We start from the raw sequence: 22,754 nt of genomic DNA, 5'->3' as shown, positions 1-22,754 counted from the left end.
TATTTTCTGTGAACTCTTAGTATCTTGTATGCCCTGCTACCTGTAAAATACAATTTGGTAGTCATTTACTGTGTTGTCATTTAACCTTTTATAATTGTGTTTTAATAAAAGAATCCTAATACAATTTTTTTCAATTACAGTTGACATCTAATATTTTTTATTAGTTTCAGGTGAACGGCATAGTGGGTAGACATTTATATAATTTATGAAGTTATCCTCCAATTAGTCTATCATCCACCTGGCACTATACATAGTTATTACCATATTATTGAATATATTCCCTATGTTGTACTTAATAAACCTAATATAAATTGATTTTATTCTTCCTCATCACTTTGCCTTCACCAGTTAATTAATTTACTTTGCCATATCTCTTTTCCATTAACAAAAACTCTGATCATTAATTTTTATGTCAATAAGGGGAGAAGTAATAGGTAGATAGATGCATGGATAAGGTGGCCCTGTCTGAACATTGCTTCCTTGAGCAGTGTTCAGCTTTGGCCATTCTTCCTTCCACCTTTTTTGAGGGGCTGGAGGATATAAAAACAGTGTACAAGGTGTAGAACCAACAACAGATTGCTCATGAGCCACACTTATTAGTGACTGTTGGCAGTCTTAGGCAAAAATGATCCCCGGAACCAGACTGCGTGATACCTAAAGGGCTTTGGAAATCTGAAACTTCATTATTTTTAACACTTTAGTCCCTAGAAAATTGTTTAGTTTGTTATTTTGTTTGGTAGAGTCTCAAGAACATTTAAACCAATCATTCTTTGAGACTGATGTTGGCCCCCAGGGATGATTTTTAGTGATTAAAACCTTCCTTAAGTCATAGCAGGAATAATGTTGAAGGCCCAGTAGGAAAGAAACCGACAAACAAGCACATAGAGTGGTATCTTCTAGGAAATGAAGACCCTGCACAAACTGAATTCTGGAAATAGCAGATGAAAATGAGGTCCTTTCCACCATCTCCATGTTAGCACTGCCCTGCTTTTGCAGCCTTGTTGGTATGCGGCTTTTGTTTACATGGTACAAAAGTGTTGGAAGGAGTTAAGAAACACCATCAACTGAGTGAGAGCTGAACCCGTCCCTCAAGTGATAGAATTCAGGGGCCCGTTGCGTCTTGTTGTATATTGTGTGCTCATGGTAGGACACCTTCCCGCTGTGGATCACCTTACTACTTAAGTTGCTTCCTGCGCTCTCTTACCTTCCTTATCTTGGTCTTCAGGTAGCTTTGCTACTGTTAGGTAGGTGGTTTAAGACCTAGTCTGTGTCCTCCACAATAACAGGAAATGCTGCTGCCCTGAAGGTTTTAACTTGCTCCTATTTGGCTGCATATTTGAAAAGTATTTCTGACTCTTGTTTGGGGCCAGGAATAACTAAATAATTACTAACCTTGCTCTGTTCAAGGGAACCAACTCAGTCTCGAGCTCAACAGTGCACTGTGTGATGGCTGCAGACTGAATTCCTTCCCCACAATAGGTCTGTCACTCTTCTGTGTGATAGGAATGGGATTGAGCCTACCTGACTACACACTCAATAAAGAATACTTCTTTTTAAGTGAAAATATTATTAATGTCATAATTCTCATATTCTGTAGTTTACCCATATTGTAGCTTTTATTGTTTTCTTCCCATTTCACCAGTTCTGTTAGCAACATCAGACTGCCATCTTATTTTAGTGATACTTGTGCTCTTTCACTGTAATTTTCAGCTAGTTAATGGTACTGAATTTTGTGGATCTATGTTGAAATAAAGCAGCAGATTAGTTAAACTAGGTGCCTTGTATCGGAGATGTAGCCCTAAGGATTATAACATTAAGTAGGGGAATGAGTTAACTTAGTTTCTGCAAACGTGGCTTGTTTATTTCTTACACTTGTTTTCGAGGTCTTTGTCCTATACTCACCGAGATTCCTACTGTACATCTAGAACAAAGTGCACCAGTTCTGCAGCAGGACCTGTTCAGACGACTATAAGAAGCTGCATTGCATAGTTACGTACTGTGAGTACTGCCAAGAGGAGAAGACTCTTCATGAAACAGTGAATTTCTCTGGTGTTAAGAGACCCTTCTGTAGTGAAGGCAAGTGTATATACAATGGTGTTCATAACTTACGAATACTTAATACTAATTATTTTGCCAATATATTTTCCAACTATATAATTCCATATGTCCAGAGGAGCTGTACAATGTTACTGTAGCTGAACAAGAAAATGGAGTTTGCTTTTCTACTGACTTGTTTTGTTGTATATATTTGTAGACTTCTGAGCCTCAAGATGTTTTATCTCTAAAAGTTTGGTAACCTGTTTTTCATTACAAGGAAGTTTTGAGAATAAAATAAAAGCATTATTACACTATACCATTTCTAAACATGATTTTCCAAGTGGACTAGAATTCTTTTCCATTGGATCCACTTCGCTGCCCAGTGTACTGCCTAACCTAGAGGTTTCCAGTGTACCAGAAAGAAAATTACACGTGCCATTACTATAATGGGAAAATACTTTTAAGTTTTCATTTTAGGATGCCAGAAAAACACTGCCTTTTGTTGTAGTACATTCAAGAATTATCTTACCTCTCGTTTACACTTTTGCTGCTTTGGTGCCAGGCAGCAGATTATAGAAATGAACTCCAGTCCTCATTCTAATTCTCCAGAGGTAGGAACTAGGATTGTAGCTGTGTTTTTTGTGCTCTTGTTATTACTTTTCCCCAAATGTCACATTATTGCTCTAAGCTGGCTTTCACTTTCTATTCTTTCTTTGGCCCCAGGCACTAAACTCCCAGCTTTCCTGTCTGCTATCTTTATTTATTACTTTTCAGTTAGTTTTTTCCCTCCTGTATCCACTTTTTCTATGGATTTCTACTGTTGGGTACAGGCAAGAAAAAGATTGAAAAATCCTAAATGCCAGCAGTAGGAATGATAGCAATACCAAAAGATTACCAGTCCTTTCAGCTAGTGCTTCTGTTTATGCATTATACATTTTACGTAAAGATTATATATTTAAGAGGGTGCTGCTTATAAAACAGGGCATTCCAGTTTTATAGTTTAATTGGTATGTTTTACCTGGAATAAAAGGTAACCATGTTTACTCTTGTGATAACAGCTCTAATGAAAAGTGACATAGTGTTTCATTGAAAAGATTGATTCTGAGTTAATTTAACTCTTTTGACACCTGAATTTTTGTGCAATGACATTCTTACTGATTAATAAGTCTGAATGTATTGGTTGACGGCTAACATATATATCAGTGACCTTGTTACCATTTGGATTATGTGGATTTTACTAAAATGAATAGACAAGTAGCAGCAAGTAGATAACTGATGTTTAAGAATATAGTTTTCAGTCAGAGGGACTTTTAACCTTATTCATTCATTCATTCATAAGACATTTATTGAGTGCCATGATCAGACTATTATAACATTTAGCAATCAACAGCATGGGTGCAAAAAAAAAACAACCAAGTTAAAACCCTTTGTTGGAATGTTTAACACTTTCTACAGAACAGAAACTAAAATAACCAGTTATGTTATACAATTAGTCACAAATATAGTCCTCGAGCTTTTTGCCCATACAAATGAGTATTGTCTAAAACATGTCTTCTTTGTAGCAGCTAGGCCCTGCCACCAGTGTGCTTGGCCAAGTTCACAAATCTGCTGTAACCTATAGCTTCCCTGTCACTTCTGTGACTCTTCTGCTAAGCTTTGTTTCCTGGCAGTAATTAAAACCTTCTGCCACTGCCATAGCTACTGCTGCTGCTGGAAACACCATAGTCACTTTGGTTTTGTGAAAGAACTGACCTCCACCTCAGTAGAGGCCAGAGCTTCTGTTTCCAAAGTTTCCTCCTTTCATGAGTCCAAAATTTGAAGATTGATTGTTGTAATTGCCACAATCAGTATAGCTTCCGCCACCTCCAAAATTGCTTCCACTACCACAGCCAAAGCTACCTCCGCCTCCTCCGTTGTTCCTGCTGTCATAGCTGCCACGCCCGCCATAGCCACTGCCCTGGTTTCTATCACTCTGTCCACCACTTCCATAGCCTCTGCTTCCTCCAGGGTGCCCAGGCCACCTCCTCCGTAATCACCATCATTCCCAAATCCATTCGAGCCATCCCCACACTCACCATATCCTCACCACCACAACTGCCACCAAAGCCACCTCGACCACTGAAGCTTCCTCCATGACCAAAGTTGTCATTCCCACCAAAACCACCTCCTCGACCACCACTGAAGTTTCCAGAACCACTCGACCCTTTGGCTGGACGAAGCGCTAGCCATCTCTTGCTTAGATAGGCTTTCCTTACATCACAGTTGTGGCCATTCACAGTAGGTATTTCTGAATGGCAGTCTTGTCTACAGAGTCATGGTCATCAAAGGTCACAAAAGCAAAGCCTCTCTTCTCGCCACTGCCTCGGTCAGTCAGGATTTCAGTTACTTCAATGTCCCCACACTGTTCAAAATCGTCTCTTAGGTGATGTTCTTCAGTGTCTTCTTTAATACCACCCACAAAAAATCATTTTCACAGTGAAGTGGCACCAAATCTTTGAGAATCTTCTCTTGAGACAGCCCTCTTTGGTCCCACAGCTCTTCATCCACCTTGTGTGGTTTTGCCTGCATGGCTGCACCCACCCCCCCTCCACAGTGACATAGGTGACAAACCCAAAGCTTCTGGAGCGCGTGGGTTTGGGTCGCTCGTCAACACACAGTCTGGGAGGCTTCCCCATTGCTCAGAAGGGCTCCTCAGACTCTCAGTGGTTGTTTCAAAGCACAGTCCTTTGATGAAGAGTGTCCGCAGCTGTTGGGCTCTTTGAGAGACTCTGACTTAGACATGACAACCGCGGAAGGGGAGACTGTAACGATGCTTGCTCAGCTGTGCCCACGACAGAAGAGGGGCACTGATAACTTTAGATGGGCAATCAAAGGTTCAAAAGGATGTGTGTCTTTTTTGTTGTTTAATAATATATTTTGTGCTTTCACTAACTGCACCTAGTTCTCTGCTGTAACCTGTTAGAAATAAAACATAATACCTAAATATATGGTGATGGAAGGAGAACTGACTCTGGGTGGTGAACACACAATGGGATTTATAGATGATGTAATACAGAATTGTACACCTGAAATCTATGTAATTTCACTAACAATTGTCACCCCAATAAATTAAAAAACAAACAAAAAAAACCATAATACCTGGTACTACCAACAAAATCTAGTTAGAAAAATAAAACTAATAAAGGTAAAAATACTAGAAGTATTTTTAAATATGGTTCCAGGTATCAAGTCATAGATTAAATGCCAAATAAATTATATAAATAATTATTTGCGAGAGAAATTATATATAAAACAGTTGTAGTTCGAGTTCACAGATGGGAAAGACCATTGCAGACTAGGTTGATGAGGGCAGTCCGTGGGGGACGTGTAACGTGAGCTCCTTGTGAAAGGGTAGGTAGGGTTTCAGTAGATAGGAGTGAGTGAAAGTATGCACGATTATTTAATCCTCGTAGAGGTATTATAGGGAATAAATAAGATTGATGTGTAAAAACATTTAAAATAATGCAATTACATAGTAGGTAAAAAATATTTTACTAAAGGAATAGAGTAACAAAACATTTTCTCTGTACAAGTCAGTAGACCAGTTTTACTTCCCTGAAGGTCCATGTCGGGTGACAGAGACCAAAAGGCTAGAAAATTTAGCAGAAATTCCCACTTAGCTGAATAAGTCTCTAAATTTACTTAGTGCCTCTCAATGGTCTACACCAGGGGTGTCCAAACTTTTTTCAACGTTTTTTACCAAGGGCCATATGCGGTAAAATACACAAACAGCCGGGCCACTCATTCGAGGCGAAGTACATATTGCCTCACCTGATTTATTTAAGTAAACTAAATATATTTTTGGAATTTGCTGCAGGCCAATTAACAATGGATTGTGGACCACAGTTGGCCTGCGGGCCACAGTTTTGACACCCTGGTCTACACTATTCCATTTACTAAAATGCCTATTTGTGGTGTGTTTATGATACCTAAGCAAGATTGTATTTAAATAAAGCAAATAAAATAGTTCTGAGACATTATTAGATTTGAATATCTTAGAACATTAATTATTTGAACTGACATGATATCTAACATAATATTCTATGTCCTGTTTGAATTTTTATAGGTTAGTGTTAATCACAGTTTTTATCAGGAGAGGTAGCGAACTTTATATGTGAATTTATAGACACTTTCTAAAGTTAATGATCTGTTTATTAGCCCTAAGTTCTCTCTCATCTCAAAAATGAGCTTTTGACATTTTTTTTGTTTTAATATTAAAACTTTAAATTTTTCAGGCTGCAAACTATTGTACAAACAGGATTTTGCAAGACGTTTAGGCTTGCGGTGTGTTACTTGCAACTATTGCTCTCAACTATGTAAGAAGGGAGCAACTAAAGAACTGGATGGCGTTGTGAGGGACTTCTGCAGTGAAGACTGCTGTAAAAAGTTCCAGGACTGGTACTATAAGGCAAGTAACTCAGTTTTATCACAGTAACTATTTTAACCAGTCTTTAAAAAGCCATTAACAAATATGGTAAGTTATTTATGTAAAAAATGTACACGCATGAGGCCTAGCCCAGATTATACAATTCATTAAAATTTTTGTCATTTCAGTTTGTTCTTTATAATTTATAGTAGCATTTTTACTTGTTTTATAGCTTAAGTATTACCCCAAACTAGGATATACCTGTATTTTCAGCAATATAGCTTAACAGAGTGGATTATTTCTATAAAATTTGTGTGTCTTTATTTCACTAAATAGAAATATTTTTGATGATTACTTAATCAGTGTTGGATATTCACAGGTAATTGTTTTGGATACTTTGGGTGTGCTTTAAAGCCACTTTGTTCTTTTTTGCCTTTTTAATTGTGGGTCTCTGGAGAGTTTCAAATTGAAAAGACACTGGAGATCAATAGAGACCAAAAACATTTAATTTGAAACTGTGTGTGTGTGTGTGTGTGTGTGTGTGTGTGTGTGTGTGTGATTAAAATCTATATGTAAAGGGGTGGCCAGATGGCTCAGTTGGTTGGAGTTCGAACTCTGAACAACAGGGTTGCTGGTTCAATTCCCACATGGGCCAGAGAGCTGCACCCTCCACAACTAGACTGAAAGACAACAACTTGGAGCTGATGGGCCCTAGAGAAACACACTGTTTCCCAATATTCCCCAATAAAAAACTTAAAAAAAAAAATCTATATGTAAAAAAGTGAAGATAAGTCCTTTTTGTCCCTTGCATTCGTTTCTTTCTAGATAAGAAAATGAGTGTAAATTTGGGCTTTGGTTAGATATCACTGAAGAAAAAGTTATTAATTCTTTGTCTGTATGCAGTGCCTTTAAAGCATGAGAAGACAGACATCATCCTAACTTCAGAATTGTGAAATACTGCTAAAGAAACAAGCAGTAGAATGGTTGAAATACATAGATAATTATTTAGTTCACTTAATGAAAGTGACTAGTGTTAAATGACATTACTTAGGAGACTTGCAGAAATTTTTTGTGAACTTCTTAAATATCTACACCTCAAAATATGAACTAATATTTTTTAAATAAAAAGGAAGATACTTTCCAAGTAACTTCAGATTTACAGGTTGTCAGAGGTTTTCGAGGCTAAGAGTTTTGGTGCACTTTTTAAGTTACTTCATTATTTTACTGTTGCTAATTTAATTTACTTGTGACTAATTTAAGCCTTAGAATTAAGGTTCAAATTTCAGCAACATAGGACAATCATACTAACACCCTCTTTCGTGTATTCCTTTTAGTTGTCTTGTTCTATTATAGACAGTAGCAATTTTGAAAAAACACTCAAAAAATGTTATTTTAATGGTGTTAAATGCTCAATTTTAGTTTAGCACACACAAATATACTTTTTCTCCACCGTTTAGGAGGTTTTATTTTTGAAAATTTGTTTTGGATAATCTCAAACAGTAAAAGTGTTTAGTAGGTTACAATGTGGAAATCCCCTTTTATTCTTACTGTCTGTTAATCTTTTCATCATTTGTGTTATTGTTTGAGACAGTTATTACCATGTGATAATGATGATTTCTCTGTCATTATTTTAATATACAAATTTCTGCTTAATTATATAATTCTGAATCCAAAACTTTAATTTTTTAAAATAATCTTTCTTGGAGAATTTTGTTTTTTGTTCACAGCACACTGAATGTGTTTCTCTGTTTGGCTTCTTTGAATGAATTCTTCCTGTTTTCTTTATTACTTGCAATTCAAATAGAGAAATCTTTTTTTTTTCCTTGTCTTTTGGGAAGAAAAGTATTCTTTGGCAAAAGACCACACTATTTGTTGGCATTTGTTCCTTTTTGCCATTTATTTTAAAGGATAATTGTATCTAATGTTTTTATTTTTATGTAATGTTCAATGATGAAATTTCAGTGAGGCAGCGCATTTCAGAATATATGAGAATGTTACTTAAATAACCAGTTATAATTATCTGTTTGTGTTTAATGTCAGTATTCTATACATTAAACACACTTTTATGATTATTCCTTATCTTATTATAAACCCAACACATTTTTGTATAATACACACAGTAGCACAGTAGCATTACTGCATGCTGTACTAAACTGAGGAATAAAAGAGCATTTTATCCCATGGCAGCAATTTGTAAAGCAAGTAAAAATGATGATTTTTGTATACAATCAGTAGGATCACCATGTTGGAAATGAGGAAGTGAATTGCCCCTCCTGCCTCCTTGTTGGCCTTCCTGGTGGCCAGTGCAGTAACCACGTGCTTCTAGAATCACACTGTTTCCTTACACCTCTCCTGAGCCCCTACTGCACCGCTACTATCCTATCATTTTGAAAATGGGACTGAGTCCCAAACAAATTGTGATTTTTTTTTTTTGATCTTCTTTTCCCTTCTACTTTTTAAATTTAGGAACTCAAAAATTTAGATCTTAGTCCATTAAAAATGTGATCCTTACTAGTCAGTCCAACTTTTATTAGAAAAATAATCCCCCAAAAAAGTGCCTCATCAAGGAATCTTTGAAATTAGCAGGGAGCCACTCCAGTGGTGAGCTCACCTTTAGTCCTGAGCATTTGCTGCCTAAACAGAGGAACGCACACACTGTATTTTCACCTCTTATGTTTGTGCTTCTGTTTGACAGACTACCTAGAGTATAGATAACTTTACATTTTCATGTATTTTAATTTAAATATTTAATATTATGCTTTTAAAACTTCTGCTTGTGTGTCTTTTACTAACAAGACATTTTGAATGTCTTTGTTTTCTCGTCTTTATAATCGTTTTCTTTGGGATGAAAATAGTGGTTTATTAAATCCTGTCTTTTCTAAATTGGAATACAAAATCTGTTGAATCATGTAATCAAAAAATGCTGAGAATAAAATTAATGTTTCTTCTCCCAGATTACTCTTTAGAAGGAAGTAGATTTTACTTTTCCTCAAAGTAATTGTTTCCAGGCATATATGAAACCAGGTGGGAGGATAGTTGTTTTGATCTCTTAAGTTTTGGAGAAAAAGGATTTAATATTGTAATTGAATAATAGCCAGGTGTCAGAAGGCCCACTGTTTTCCAAGAATACTACACAGTACTTCTTAAGAGAACTAATAAGCTTTTCTTAAACTTTATTACTTCAAATTACAATTTTTTAACACAGGTTTTACTTTGTTTTACAAACTAGTGGTGAATAGTGGCAATATTAAATTCTTTAATGCAAAGGTCCTGTAATAGTCTTTAACAGTATGACTTTACGGGCTTTAATAAAGTTAATACTTAATGTTTTAGTTATCCAAGTGAATGAAAAATATTGGGCTTTTAAATTTTTCCTTTTTTTGTCTAAACTGCTAAAAATATTGTTTTTTTCCCCCACAAAAATTATTCTTTGTTTTTGAAATTAATTTCAGAAAAGGAATAATCTAATATTCTTGCTTTAATGTTGTGCTTTTTGGGTAACTGAATAATCCCTATCACTTAATGTTTTGCATAGTATCCAATCACCTACTCTTTTATCACTACAGTTTTAAAAAGTGAATCACTCTGTTGTACTCAGAAAGATATATTGGGGAGTCATAAAGAATTCCTTTTTAAAATGACTGTAGAAGTTCCCTACTTCATTTATGTTCATGGTCTGCCCTCCCTCGCCCCCCTGCAAAATTAGGTTCAATTGGTGTAATGGGGAGCAAGTGGATGGGAAAGTTACAAGAATATCTATATATCACCCAATATATACATTGAAGCTGTGCAATAAATGTAAGGTATTGTATCAGTATAGGCTGGGTGATGGTCTGTCAGTTATTGAAGAAGAGGTTCCTGTATTAGTTGAGAGATTGGATTAAGGACTTTGAATTAAGAATTTAATACCTGTCTGTTATTTAGATTGTTTAAATCCGTGCCTATTCTCTCCCCACCCCCCATAATAAATAATCCTTGATTTTCCACAGTGACAGGAAAACCACTAAGTAGATGATGGTGTAGTGTTTTTAAACCAGAGACTTGAGCCACACTTCAGTTTTTGAGCTATAGAAGTGTCAGGTTTTCTTAAGAGCTCTCTTGTGGTTGGCAGGGAATGGTGGTGTCCGTGTCAGTAAGGAATGATGGCCATTAATGATGTTTGCAGATTAGCCATCCTGTCTGTAGTTTAATTCCAAGCACTTCACCAGGAATTGGTGTGAGTGGCTGTAAAACAGATAAACAAAAAGAGGTTCACAATCTTAAAATTTTTGATTATGGCATTAAACTTTGAAGTACTGAGTTCTGTTATTATTCTCACCCTGAAAAATATATACATATTTTGTTTGCATTTGCAAATTGGCATTAATCTTGCTCCCTTTTCTTCAGATAGAGAGATAGCACCTACATTTGTTTTGAACCTCCTGGAAGAAAGGAGCTTCAAGTATTGTTTCTACAAAATACAATATAATCAACAAAATAATGAAGTGATTTTATTGTTCAGATTCTTTGGGTGGCGTGTGGTTTTATGCCCCTGGCTTTCTAAATGGCAATATTACTGTATACTAGGTCAGCATAGTACATGGAGTGATTTGAATAAGTTTTATACAAAGTGATTTGGGTTTTGGATGTTACATTGAGAACCTTCTTGGAGCATTTTAACATCTATTAGGATCTTGATTCTCTGATTATTCATATTAACTCGTTTTGTCTTTCCTTTGTCTTTATTACTTGGTGTGCTAAATAATGCCCTGGATTATTGACTTGGATTGTCTACTCTAAGTCCTGCATTTTTGATATTTGGCCTTAGACTAGTCACTTCACCTAGCCAGACCTTAGTTTCCAGCACTATTGTAAAGATTATAGAGAGTAGCTGTAACGTGCTGGACTTTTACTTCTCAGGTTCTCAATGAATGAGGTAGTTTTCTCCAACTTCACCCTGGCCACGTTCTTGCACTATTTAGACTCAGTGAATAGAATGTTAGGCTTTCAATTCCTTCCTTTGTCTTTTCTTTGAGTATAAAATATAAAAAGGGGTGGGGAATGAAACCTGGAACACTGTAATGGTGATTTTAAAGAACAGTCTTTGGCTGGTGAGAATTTTACATAGGGACTTTTTTTCACTATTGAGTAAAATCTGACCTGGTCGATAAAAAGTATTGTGGATCTTGAGATTACCACATATTACCAGCAACATGAAATTGGAGCTGACAAATTTTTGGACAAGCAATATGATAGTCATCACTTAATAGTCATAATTTATACTACAAGTCTTCATTCATTTAACATTTATTCAGCAGGAGAAATACCAGACCTGGAGACAAAAAAGAGCCTGTGTTCTAACCTTGGGGTATGTTTGTTATATAAAACCTGTTTACCAACACAATCATTTGTTATATTCCTGACTAGGAATTTTGACATAGTATTTATTCATAGAACGCCTGTTGAGACATAAAGTGAGAAATTGAAAATGCACAGTGTAAAACTTTAGATAATTTATAGTGAGGAAAAGCTACAGCTATTATTATTAAGTATTACAAAATACTTAATTTTTATTGCTTATCAACTTCTAAGTAAATTAAATCAAAGGGTAATTTAAAAAATTATAGTAATTTATTTCTACTCTAACTAGATCAGAAATTGAGGAAGTTCTTAATTATGAAAAGAACTATTTGAAATTAATCATTTTTATCTTTTGGTCTACTCATTGATCAAGATGGTAAGAAAAAGTGAAAATGGGAACAATCTAGGGAAAATGGGATCTCTGAAAAATAAAAATCTGTCCCATGCTTTATTGATTCACCATCATAAAAGTATAACTTTTTATATATGAATTTTAATTGGTTTTATTTTGCGTATAAAATTATAGACCAGTTATGGCTGTATTCTTATTTGTAGGTCAAATTTGTTGTCTTAAAATATAGTTGTTTCTAAATTAATTAAATATTGAGTGCTTTAAAACATGACATTCTTGTTAAAATTAAATCAGTGTATTAATTAAAGCTCTTCAAATTTATTGTATTAGGGGTGGCCGGTTAGCTCAGTTGGTTAGAGCGTGGTGCTGCTAACACCAAGGTTGCCAGTTCAATCCCCGCATAGGCCAGTGTGAGCTGTGCTCTCCTTAGGGGGGAAAAATTATTATATTAAACTGTTGAGAAAGAAAAATACTTCAGCACTACATGATTTTCTCATAAGAGCTTGCTTCAAAATGATTCTGGTCTGCTACAACTTCTATGAATTGATTTATTATGAGCTGTCACTTGAACCTGGGAAATCTGTTCATTAATCAGAGATTTCAATGTAATATGATTGTAGAAGACTTCTACCAGTATATGATTAAAGCCTTCAAAATTATTTTAAAATACTCAAAATATATTGTACCAATTTGGTTTATCAATGTTCACTCTTTTTGCTTATCACATCTTTGTAATACTGGTCTTTAACTTCTGGTAAGTATAGAAAGGGATTTTGACAACTAGGAAATGGCTACATTTCCCCCTCCCACTTTTACAGTGGGTTTTACTGTGTGTTTATGATTTATATTGTAATTTTATTTTTTCTTGATCAGACATTGTTTTATCACATTTAGCAATAATCACTGACAAAATTTTAGAAATCTTTATAAATACATATCTGACTTTTTAAACCTTGTCATTTGAAATGTCTGGTACCTTCCTTTTTTTTATTAAGGCTGCAAGGTGTGACTGTTGTAAATCTCAAGGAACTCTTAAAGAGCGTGTGCAGTGGCGCGGGGAAATGAAACATTTCTGTGACCAGCACTGCTTATTGCGCTTCTATTGCCAGCAGAATGAGCCCAACATGACGACTCAGAAAGGACCTGAAAACCTGCATTATGGTATGTCACAAAGTAGGTAGCAACTTGCAAAACCTGTACAGCAGTCTTTAGTTTCTTAGATCACAATTCAAAGTAATGATAATGAACAATTTATTTTGGAGATAGTTTAACAGCAACTTTCATAGTTTCTCTGGGTGGACGTGCCCTGTATGAAGTTACCATAAGTCTGTTGCTCTTTATTTTGTTTAAAAAAGTTAATGCTAGTTGAAGAAATAGAGTCTAGTTGGGGGTGGAGAGGAGTCAAACGGAATTACAACAAAAATTCTAAAAAATTCACTTACCTATCATGTCATCGACAATTTTAAATATAAAACATTTTTAGCAAATGATACGTGCCTGGGATAGGTTGGGAGGAAAACAAAAACCTTTTAGAAATTGTGACTTATTGAAGAGTAAAATCTAAGAACGTAGAATTACCCCGAAAGCAATGTGTGCTTTCTGAGGGAACAAAATGGGAAGAGTTAATTCCATTTCTTTAGCTCTGTATTTCAGCTTTTAAATTTGATATCCTTGACTTAAAACAGCTTAAAATATTTTCTTTAGTCATTATTTTAAAATATCACTAAAATTTAATGAGAAATACAGATTTAGAAAATTCTGATGAGTGTGATATTTGTCTCATTTTATTTAAATTTGTTTATGTTTTTAGATCAGGGTTGTCAGACGTCCCGAACCAAAATGACAGTAAGTATTGCTTAAGTGGAGAGCTAAATATTGCTTTTTATAATGTGGGGTTAAAAAAATAATCAGTCTAATTTAATCTGATCATAATGATAAAAGATTTTTTACTTTCCTGTGTTGAGACAGTTGAAGTAGTCAGCTGAATTACCTGATATTAAAGCAGGTCCTTTTATGCATGCTAACTAAGGAATATAAAGGTGAATTAATTATGACCTCTACCCACACTGGGAGAGATAGACATATAAACGGTATTTGAGTTGAAACATCTGTAATAGATAGTTTTTAAGAGAGTAGCCATAGAATGTTTGAAATGATTGACTGTATGTGTTCCTGGCAGTTGTGCAAAAGCTTCTATACAATTGAGTAGAAGGTTGTCAGGGAGAGAGAGATGAAAAGTCGGAGGAATAATAATGTGCACAGGGCATGCATATTTGGCAAAACTATTCGAGCCAAGCTTAAAGGGCACCTGTGGTGGAATCATGGGAAATGAGGGTGAACGAGTGGTCTGGGCCAGACTGTTGAAGGCTTTGTGCATATATTTCTGAAATAGGGGTCTGAGGATCAGGGTTGAGGGCTCCGACCTGTGAGTTTTTAAATTTGAGAAATACTTCCATAATGTGTCCTTTGGGGTTTCTTTTTTTCTGCTTCTTTTTTTTTTTCTTTCAGTCTTTTGGTGTAAATCAATTCTGCTTTTTTGTGTTCTAAAATTCTAAGACTTTTGTAGGTTGACAGTGGCTATTTATGTGTAATGAGTGAAGGGAAGGAAGAAGCAGTGCTTTGCCATACTGAAGAGCAGCGGGTCTGCCCTCTGTGTGCTGAGTCAAACAACGGTCACCAGTGCTGAAATAAGGGTATTTCTGGCATCCTTTTCAAGGGCAGCTCTAGAGGAGTCATTTTTTGGTATCATGATAAGTGTCTGGGCTAGTTCTTGTCCTGGTAAGAAAGACTAAATCACTGGCTAGAAAACCTTCCAATGCCTGCACCCCAACTCAGAGATTCTGTGGCTTTGAAAACATTTTCAGGTGATTTTAATATGTAACCACAGTTAAAGATTATTGGTACTGATCACTGATATAATATAAAAACATTGGTGTTTTTATATTATTCCATTCAATTTTTGTTTTTTATTTTTATACTTTACAGAATTCTAGCAAAGTAAGAGTGCCTTTTCCTTTGCTTTCCTCCCTGTGGAAATATACTTTTAAGCCAGATAATTCAGAAGTACATAAAATTGTTCAGCTGAATCATCTGATTTTAATACTGGGCACTTTGACCTACACCAAGGAACATAAAGATGATCACTCCCTTTTGTGTTCTTTGTGCAGCCAGCAGGCCTCTCTCCAACCTTATTTTCGTATATAAGCTTTTGACCAAGGCTGTAGGAACCCCTTCTACTAGCACAGTATTACATGCTTTTCTTTCCCAGCACTTGAGCCCCAGTATGTGACAGACAAAGAGCATTACTAGCAGGGGAGGTCAAGTCAGTGTGCCACCTTTTGTCTTGTAAAGTCCTCTGCCGTCTTTGCCTTGTAAGCTTTTGGAATATTTTAATTTCCTACCCATAAACTTCAAAGTATGAAAGCTTAGTTGTGTGGTTTTGGGCAGGTCACTTCACTGTTCTTTGTGTAAATTTCCTTATTTGAAAAATGGGCATGAAGAGAATACCAGCCTCGGGGTTATCACATAGTAAGCACTAAAGCGCATGCTGGCTATAACCGCTCCAGATGTTGCAGAGACAGCCTGTCCAGTATAGTTAAGAACATGGGCTTTGGCCTCAGATGAATCTACTTGAATCCTGACTTCAGAACTTTTGGCTCTGTCACCTTACCAGGATGTGTAACTTTGGAGCCCCAGTTTTCTCATCTGTAAAATGGGAGTGCTGAAAAAGAGACCAAGCTCTTGAGGTGTTAGGAGGATTACTCATTTCAGGAATTATGTAACTTTGGTGATTTACATGGTGTTTTGTCCATTTGAGCTGCTGTAGCAGAATGCCATAGACAAGGTCGCTCACAAACAGCAGAAATTAATTCTCACAGTTCTGGATGCTGGGAAGTTTGAAATCCTGGCGCCATCTGTAGAGGGCCTGCTTCCTGGTTCATGGATGGCCATCTTTCCGCTTTCCCCTCACAGTGGGAGGGCTGAGGGATTTCTTTGGGGTCTTTTTCATAAGGGCATTAATCCCATTCATGAGGCCTCTGCTCTCATGACCTAATCAATACCTAAAGGCCATACTTTCAAATACTATCATATTAGGGATTAGATTTTAACATGTATTTTAGGGGATACAAGTCAAGTTGTTGTCCTTTCAATCTTAGTTGTGGAGGGTGCCATTCAGCTTCAAGTTCTTGTCCTTTCAGTCTTAGTTGTGGAGGGCGCAGCTCAGCTCAGGTCCAGTTGCCGTTGCTAGTTGCAGGGGGCGCAGCCCACCATCCCTTGTGGGAGTTGAACCAGCAACCTTGTGGTTGAGAGGACGCTTCAACCAACTGAGCCATCTGGGAGCTCAGCAGCAGCTCAGCTCAAGCTGCCGTGTTCAATCTAAGTTGCAGGGGGCGCTGCCCACCATCCCTTGTGGGACTCGAGGAATTGAACCGGCAACCTTGTGGTTGAGAGCCCACTGGCCCATGTGGGAATCGAACTGGCAGCCTTCGGAGTTAGGAGCACGGAGCTCCAACCGCCTGAGCCACCGGGCCGGCCCTAGACCCCTTGTTCTTAAGTGGGGATTCTAGACCCAACTTACCCAGTGCTTGGTATGTAGTAGATACTCAATAACTGCTTGCTAGATTATTATTCCCATTTTATAGTTGAGGAAGTTGAGGCACAGCAGGTTGAGTGACATGTCTTGGTTACACAGCAGTAGTGTTAGATTGTGTTCCCTAGACCCTTGTTCAGTACTCTGTCTCATAGCTGGTTAAGTGGTTTGAAATCCTGATGAATCGAGAATGAGCCATATGTGTTATTTGTAACTTGTGAGATAGCCTCCATAAAATTTTTTTAATTTATACCTTTCCAGACCTTTACATATGGACAAAAAAACGTGTTAAACAGTAAGTGCTTTATTTAAGTACAGTTGATCCTCATTATTTAGTCTGCGAATTTGACTGCTGTGTAAAGTATATTTGTAACCCAACACCGTGCCCGTGGCACTTTCAAGGTCACTTGTAGACCTCTGCAGACTGGTGAACCTGGGAGCCGCCGGAGGCACACCTGCCCGTGGTGAGGCTTTACCTCTTGTCACACTCATGCTACTGTAAGCCAGTGTCCCTTTTCACAGTCTAATTAGTTTCATGCTTTTCATGGTTTTGCACATTTTGTTTGTGATTTTGCTGTTTACAATGACCCCCAAGTGTAGCACTTAAGTGCTGTCTATTTGTCCTAAGCACAAGAAGGCTGTGATGTGCCTTATGGAGGAAATTCCTGTTAGTGAGCACCATTCATTTGTCTGTTAGTTCAGTGTTCATGAATCAACAACATGGCACAAAAGGAATAAGAAATTCACCAATCTATAAAGGAAACACCTCCAAGTGTTAAAGTCAAATCTATAGTGTGTGGTGAAGCTCTGGAAGAGATGGAACAGTGACTAAGTTTGTGGATTCATGAGCTTATGTCTGATTTAAAAAGCATAGTGAATAGCATCGCTGTGAGACTTTAGCTCAGAACGTATTACCCTAGGGCAGGAAGATGTTACATCTGGCCTGCTCGGTGCTGTCTGGCTCACACATTTTAGGGCTCTGTGGTGTGAAAATGTTAAACTTACGGGCAAGGTGGATTCTATGGGGCAATACCTACTCTGTGTTATGGAGGAAAAGGGGTGTTATATGGACAAGCAGGTTTTCTACGCTGATGAGACTGGCTTATTCTTACAAGGTCATTGACAAATGAACCTATAATTCAAGTGGTCTACAAACCTCTGACTTTGAACCGTTTAGAGACCGTGCAACCATGCAATAGCCAGTGTGCCAGTGCCAAGGGTAATTTTAAGTCCAAACCCCTCAGAGTGTACAGAGTCCGCAATCCATGAGCATTTAAAGGGGGAAAACTGAACCATATGCCATTTATTGAACGTGGGAGCAAAAAAGCATGAATGGTGTTTGAAATTTTGTCTGGGTGTCTGGGATTGGTTCCACAACTGCTTTGTCCTAGAAGTTGAGCTCCATCTCCAGAATGAAAACCTGAATATCTGTTGCCGTGAAGAACTCAAATGTGCCCATCTGAATGTAGTTCTTTTTATGCCCCCAAACACTGTGTCTCATCCAACCGTTTGATCAGGGCAGAATGAAAGCTTTCAAGGCCCACTTCATGAGAGCTTGCGAGACTCTCCACACGAAGGAAACATCATGATGGATTCCTGGAAGTCAGTCACTCTATGTGACACAGTTGGTTATGTTGGCACAATCCAGGGCAGCATCCAGCAGGCTCCTGTGAAAAACTGTTGGCAAATATTTGACCAGACTGCATGAAAAATTTCAAAGACTTTGAAGGTGTTACAGAAAAAAAAAAAAGAATGGTGATAAAAACATAACACCTACCATACACAAACAAGTGGAGAAGGCTCTGGGGACGTGAAGGAAGAAGATGTGGAAGAAGCCGTGGCAGAGAAGGCAGTCGAGACCCCTGATGGAGGCCTGGACAGATGACCAAACAAGGCATCAGATTCAGTGATGAAAGTCAGCTGAAGACTCCCAAGTGTTGTCCCTCTAACAGCAGCCCAAATAACGTGATGGAATTCTGCCTTAGGAAGAGTTGTCAGTGACGTGGAAGAATGTGGCCGAGTCTGAGCAGAGCCTCACACTGAAGCACCACTGTGTTTGCACCTTACATCAAGATTTGATGTGAAAAAGATTTGAGGTGAAAAGCCAAGCCGACAAGGCTGATTAATTTTTGAAGCCAGTTTGGGAGGGAAAGTTGCTGCTAGTGTCAGCAAGTTGCAAGAGCCAAACTCCTGAGGTAGAACTGCCAGATGTCACCATGCCACCCTCATCGATGTCTTCCTCTTCTGCAGAATAAGCTCCATCAGCCTCTCCCTTGGTTTTCGTGGGGCGTGCCAAGGTTGAGAGGTGTAACCACACGTGCACTGCCCCGTCGTACCTCCTGCAGCTCCACCAACAGTAAGACGTTAGTGTTCTTATAAAACTTTAACTGCTTGATCTGTGTGTTTTCAGGACTTGATTTGCATTACTATACAGTATACAGTATGTGTTCTCAGTACCAAGTATGTGTGTGCGTGTGTGTACACGTTTGAATGGAAGAGTACATAACACATAAATGCTGTGATTGTACTGTTGTATTAAAAGGAAATACTGCGTATAATTGTTTGTAGGAAATACACGTATTAAATAAAGTGTGTTTCAAGAGCAACAAGGTTATGTATTGATCTGTTGATGAAAATCTGAGCAGAGGCTTACAGGAACCTATCCCTGTATTATAGAGCAATGGTTCCGTGTTCATGGCGTCTGTCTAGAACTTAACTACCCAACTAATAAGAATCGAATGTGTTAGTATTCTGTACCTTTTGTCTGTATCAGTAGGTGGTGTGGAGAGCACCTTGTCTCTAGTCCTTTAGGGACAGATCTTCAGCTGTGTGTGTGTGTGTGTGTGTGTGTGTGTGTGTGTGTGTGTGTGTGTGTTTCCAATCGCAAATAATGCTACAGTGAACATGGTGGAAACATCTGAGAGACTGTATCTCTAAGATAAGTTTCTAAAATTTCAATTGCTGGGGCACAGGAAATACCCAACTTAAAGTTTGGTAATATTGTTGGTAATTTTTTTCATTTGTCTTTTCAAATTTAGTAACATATATAAGCTGTTTATCCAATAGAGGGAGCTAGAGTATCGGATAGCCATAATAACTGCAAGAACTTTTTTCTTTCTCAAATAAATTTAAAAGAGCCTAATTATTTTAAAAATTCAGGTTTACAATCTTGCTTTTGTACTTAACAGTGGGAATTGACACGTATATTTTAAAATATATGCTGATGGTATCCTTTGAAGGTAACAGAGATCTGTAGAATGACCGATTACTATTGCTTTGCCAATAGGATAGATTCGTTCTATCTTGATTTCTGATCCTTCCAGATTAAGACTGTGGTAAACATAATAACAGCATAGTTTGGTTATACTCTTTTACTTTTGTGTGTTCCCTCCACAGGACCTAGAAACCAGATATTCATTACCACCAAGAAGTAATAAAAATTAGAGGTAAAAATAAAATATTTCTCTTTGCCTCTCTATAGGGTTCAGCGCCACCCCCTTCTCCAACACCTAACAAAGAGATGAAGAACAAAGCAGTTCTTTGCAAACCTTTAACAATGACAAAAGCTACTTACTGTAAACCTCACATGCAGACCAAATCTTGTCAGACAGGTAACTTTGGGGAATTTGACTTGTATATTTCTCTATACTTATACTTCACTTAATGAAATGGCATGTTTTTTCAATTATTAGGCTACAGGTCACTTTACCATTTTTTGTTGACTTTGCTTATCTAATTTTAGACATTACCTTGAGAATACAGCATTTAAAATCACTAAAGAAAATCAATCTCTGACGAAGACCTAGAATACAAATTAATGTCCCAAATGAAATAACGCCATAGCAGTTTCTTGGGTCTAAGACCCGCTGAAGTTCCAGTGTTCCCTCTGGCAAATCGTACCTGTAACTGTGCTCTGTAATATTAGCAATTTTGTTTCCTTATCAGAATGAGATGAAATAATTCAAATAAGTATTTTCATCAAATTTCAATTTTAGCTGTTCTAATTATTTGATTACATAAACCTTTTTTGTGGGGGGGGGTGAAGGGAATCTGGTAGGGTGTCAGGAGCTATATAACATTGTTAAAGGATGTTTTCTTTCTATTATAAAGAGGCCTAAATTCTACGTGTGCTCTGTAAGTTGGAACAGCTCCTTCACTGAGTTTTGTTGTTCTGAAGTTACCTAATTTGTGAAAACCAGAAATTTATAAATGGGTACCGAGGCACTAAGCTTTTTCTTTGTTAACACATGATTTCAACACTGAGCGCTTGTTGTACATGAGTGCTAGTTGCCGAGCTCCTTACCCATGTTCTGTCTGCAGATGACAGTTGGAAGACAGAGTATGTCCCAGTGCCTATCCCTGTGCCTGTGTACGTGCCGGTGCCTATGCACATGTACAGCCAGAATGTTCCTGTCCCTGCCACAGTTCCTGTTCCTGTGAGTCAGACTCCAAGTTGTCCTCCAGTGTGAGGTTTGCTGGGCATGGGTGGGACAGCCCCGGGGAACCAGAGAGCAGGGTTGTGTGCCTTTCCTCAGGTTGCCTCTGTCAGTGATGGCTTTGTGTTTAATCAAGGACGTGTTCATTCTTGACACTGAAGTTCAGCAGATGTCTGTGTCTGCTTGACACACATTGTCTTATATTTGAATTCATTTTGGAAAGAAAGATTTGTGAAGCTGTAAGGTTTAGAACTGAAACATGGAATAAAGTTTTGTATAAAATATTATTTATAGTACTTTGGACTCTGTCAGGGTTTGTCTATTGTTGTCCCAGAAATACCTCCAATTATTTTTGTTTTATTTCAAAAGTAGCTGCTTGTATCCTGGACTTTTCTTTGTCACAGTTGACATCTTAGTTTTTATGTGTGTTCTTTCCAAAGTTTTTATCCAATATGGAATTATAAAGGAGATTATGTATCAGAGTAATTGTTACTTTGGAAACATAACCTTTTAACGTTGAACACACCTAACAGTAAATGCTTTGATTAATTAGGTACCAGTCCCTGTTTTTCTGCCGGCCCCATTGGACAGCAGCGAGAAGAGCCCAGCAGCCGAGGAGCTAAAAAGCAAAGTTGCTTCAGAAACTCTGGATACCGAGTTGCTTACCATGACAGACATGATGACTGAGGATGAGGGGAAAGCAGAAGCTGCCACCATCAACAGTAAGCTGCCCTGCAGTGCACTTTGTGAATAAGTGTGTCGTTGTCATAGCATGTTCCAGGGCATGTCATTGTGTTTGAGCTTGATGTAGCAGTGGAGGAAGCATTGAATCAAAACAACAAGTTATTTCACATTAAGAGGTCTGCGCTGTATCTAGCCAGGTGCTCCCTTAAACCACAGGAATTTGTACAGTCCCTGTTTTCATTGTAACAGGATTTGACTTGTGAAATCAACTCAAAATTGTTCTTGTTTTAATGGACTAGCTCAGATACAAAACTAACTTGTAGTAGGCTTGAATAATAATCCAATCTCTTATTTTGTAATGGTTCTCCCCAATTTTGTTTTGTTAATTATACTAATAATTCATTTGCGTGATCTAAACCAGGGTTTATCCTAACTTCTGTTAGGGCAGTGTTTGCCAAATGGTGTAACATTTTGAGTGTGGTGTGGATGATTCTGTCTCAGGATGTTTATTCCAACCCTTAGTCCTCTGGTGACACTCAGAGTTTTGTTTCAACCATGAGCTCCCTAATTCCGTTTACCCTGGAGTACAATAGAAACGCAACAAATTCTATGTATTTCATAATGTGATAGTGTTGCTGAAGCCTTTTGTTGGGGAGTGGTAGGATTAATTCAGTGGGTTGAAACTGGTGTTTTGTGTTTTTTTTTAAATGAAGTGGAACGGGAAAAAAAATGTCACCATGTATCCCTTATAGAAAGAGTACTGTTTTGTGAAACGTTTGTTCCCTCTGTGTGTGTGTGTGTGTGTGTGTGTGTGTGTGTGTGTGTGTGTGTGTTGTACATACGCTCGCATCTATGCTTGTGTGTCTCCCACCATCCTGAACTGGAGAAAATGCATTTCTTAGGGTTGCA

At 37.6% G+C, this 22,754-nt stretch overlaps 1 protein-coding gene and 1 pseudogene across 7 annotated transcripts in view; one reads left to right on the top strand and one right to left on the bottom strand.

Moving 5' to 3' along the window:
* ZMYM2 (zinc finger MYM-type containing 2) overlaps window positions 1–22,754 on the top strand; it is a 99,800-nt gene that overhangs the window by 55,077 nt on the left and 21,969 nt on the right. For 4 of the 6 annotated variants that reach the window (XM_081046741.1, XM_081046737.1, XM_081046739.1 and 1 more), the window contains 7 exons: window positions 1,926–2,076; window positions 6,312–6,484; window positions 13,130–13,307; window positions 13,945–13,979; window positions 20,207–20,336; window positions 21,046–21,161; window positions 21,715–21,883. In XM_081046741.1, the coding sequence (XP_080902867.1) occupies window positions 1,926–2,076; window positions 6,312–6,484; window positions 13,130–13,307; window positions 13,945–13,979; window positions 20,207–20,336; window positions 21,046–21,161; window positions 21,715–21,883 (952 nt within the window). The remainder of the gene's footprint in view (window positions 1–1,925; window positions 2,077–6,311; window positions 6,485–13,129; window positions 13,308–13,944; window positions 13,980–20,206; window positions 20,337–21,045; window positions 21,162–21,714; window positions 21,884–22,754) is intronic. The other 2 variants (XM_081046742.1, XM_081046740.1) reach the window with 1 other exon arrangement.
* On the bottom strand, window positions 3,711–4,818 carry LOC308496935 (heterogeneous nuclear ribonucleoprotein A1-like 2; annotated as a pseudogene). Its single transcript has one exon. The product of its transcript is annotated as a heterogeneous nuclear ribonucleoprotein A1-like 2 (transcript).

The sequence above is a fragment of the Rhinolophus hipposideros genome (assembly GCF_964194185.1).
Source record: "Rhinolophus hipposideros genome assembly, chromosome: 4".
NCBI classification, from domain to species: domain Eukaryota; kingdom Metazoa; phylum Chordata; class Mammalia; order Chiroptera; family Rhinolophidae; genus Rhinolophus; species Rhinolophus hipposideros.
This window is presented reverse-complemented; position numbering and strand designations above follow the sequence as displayed.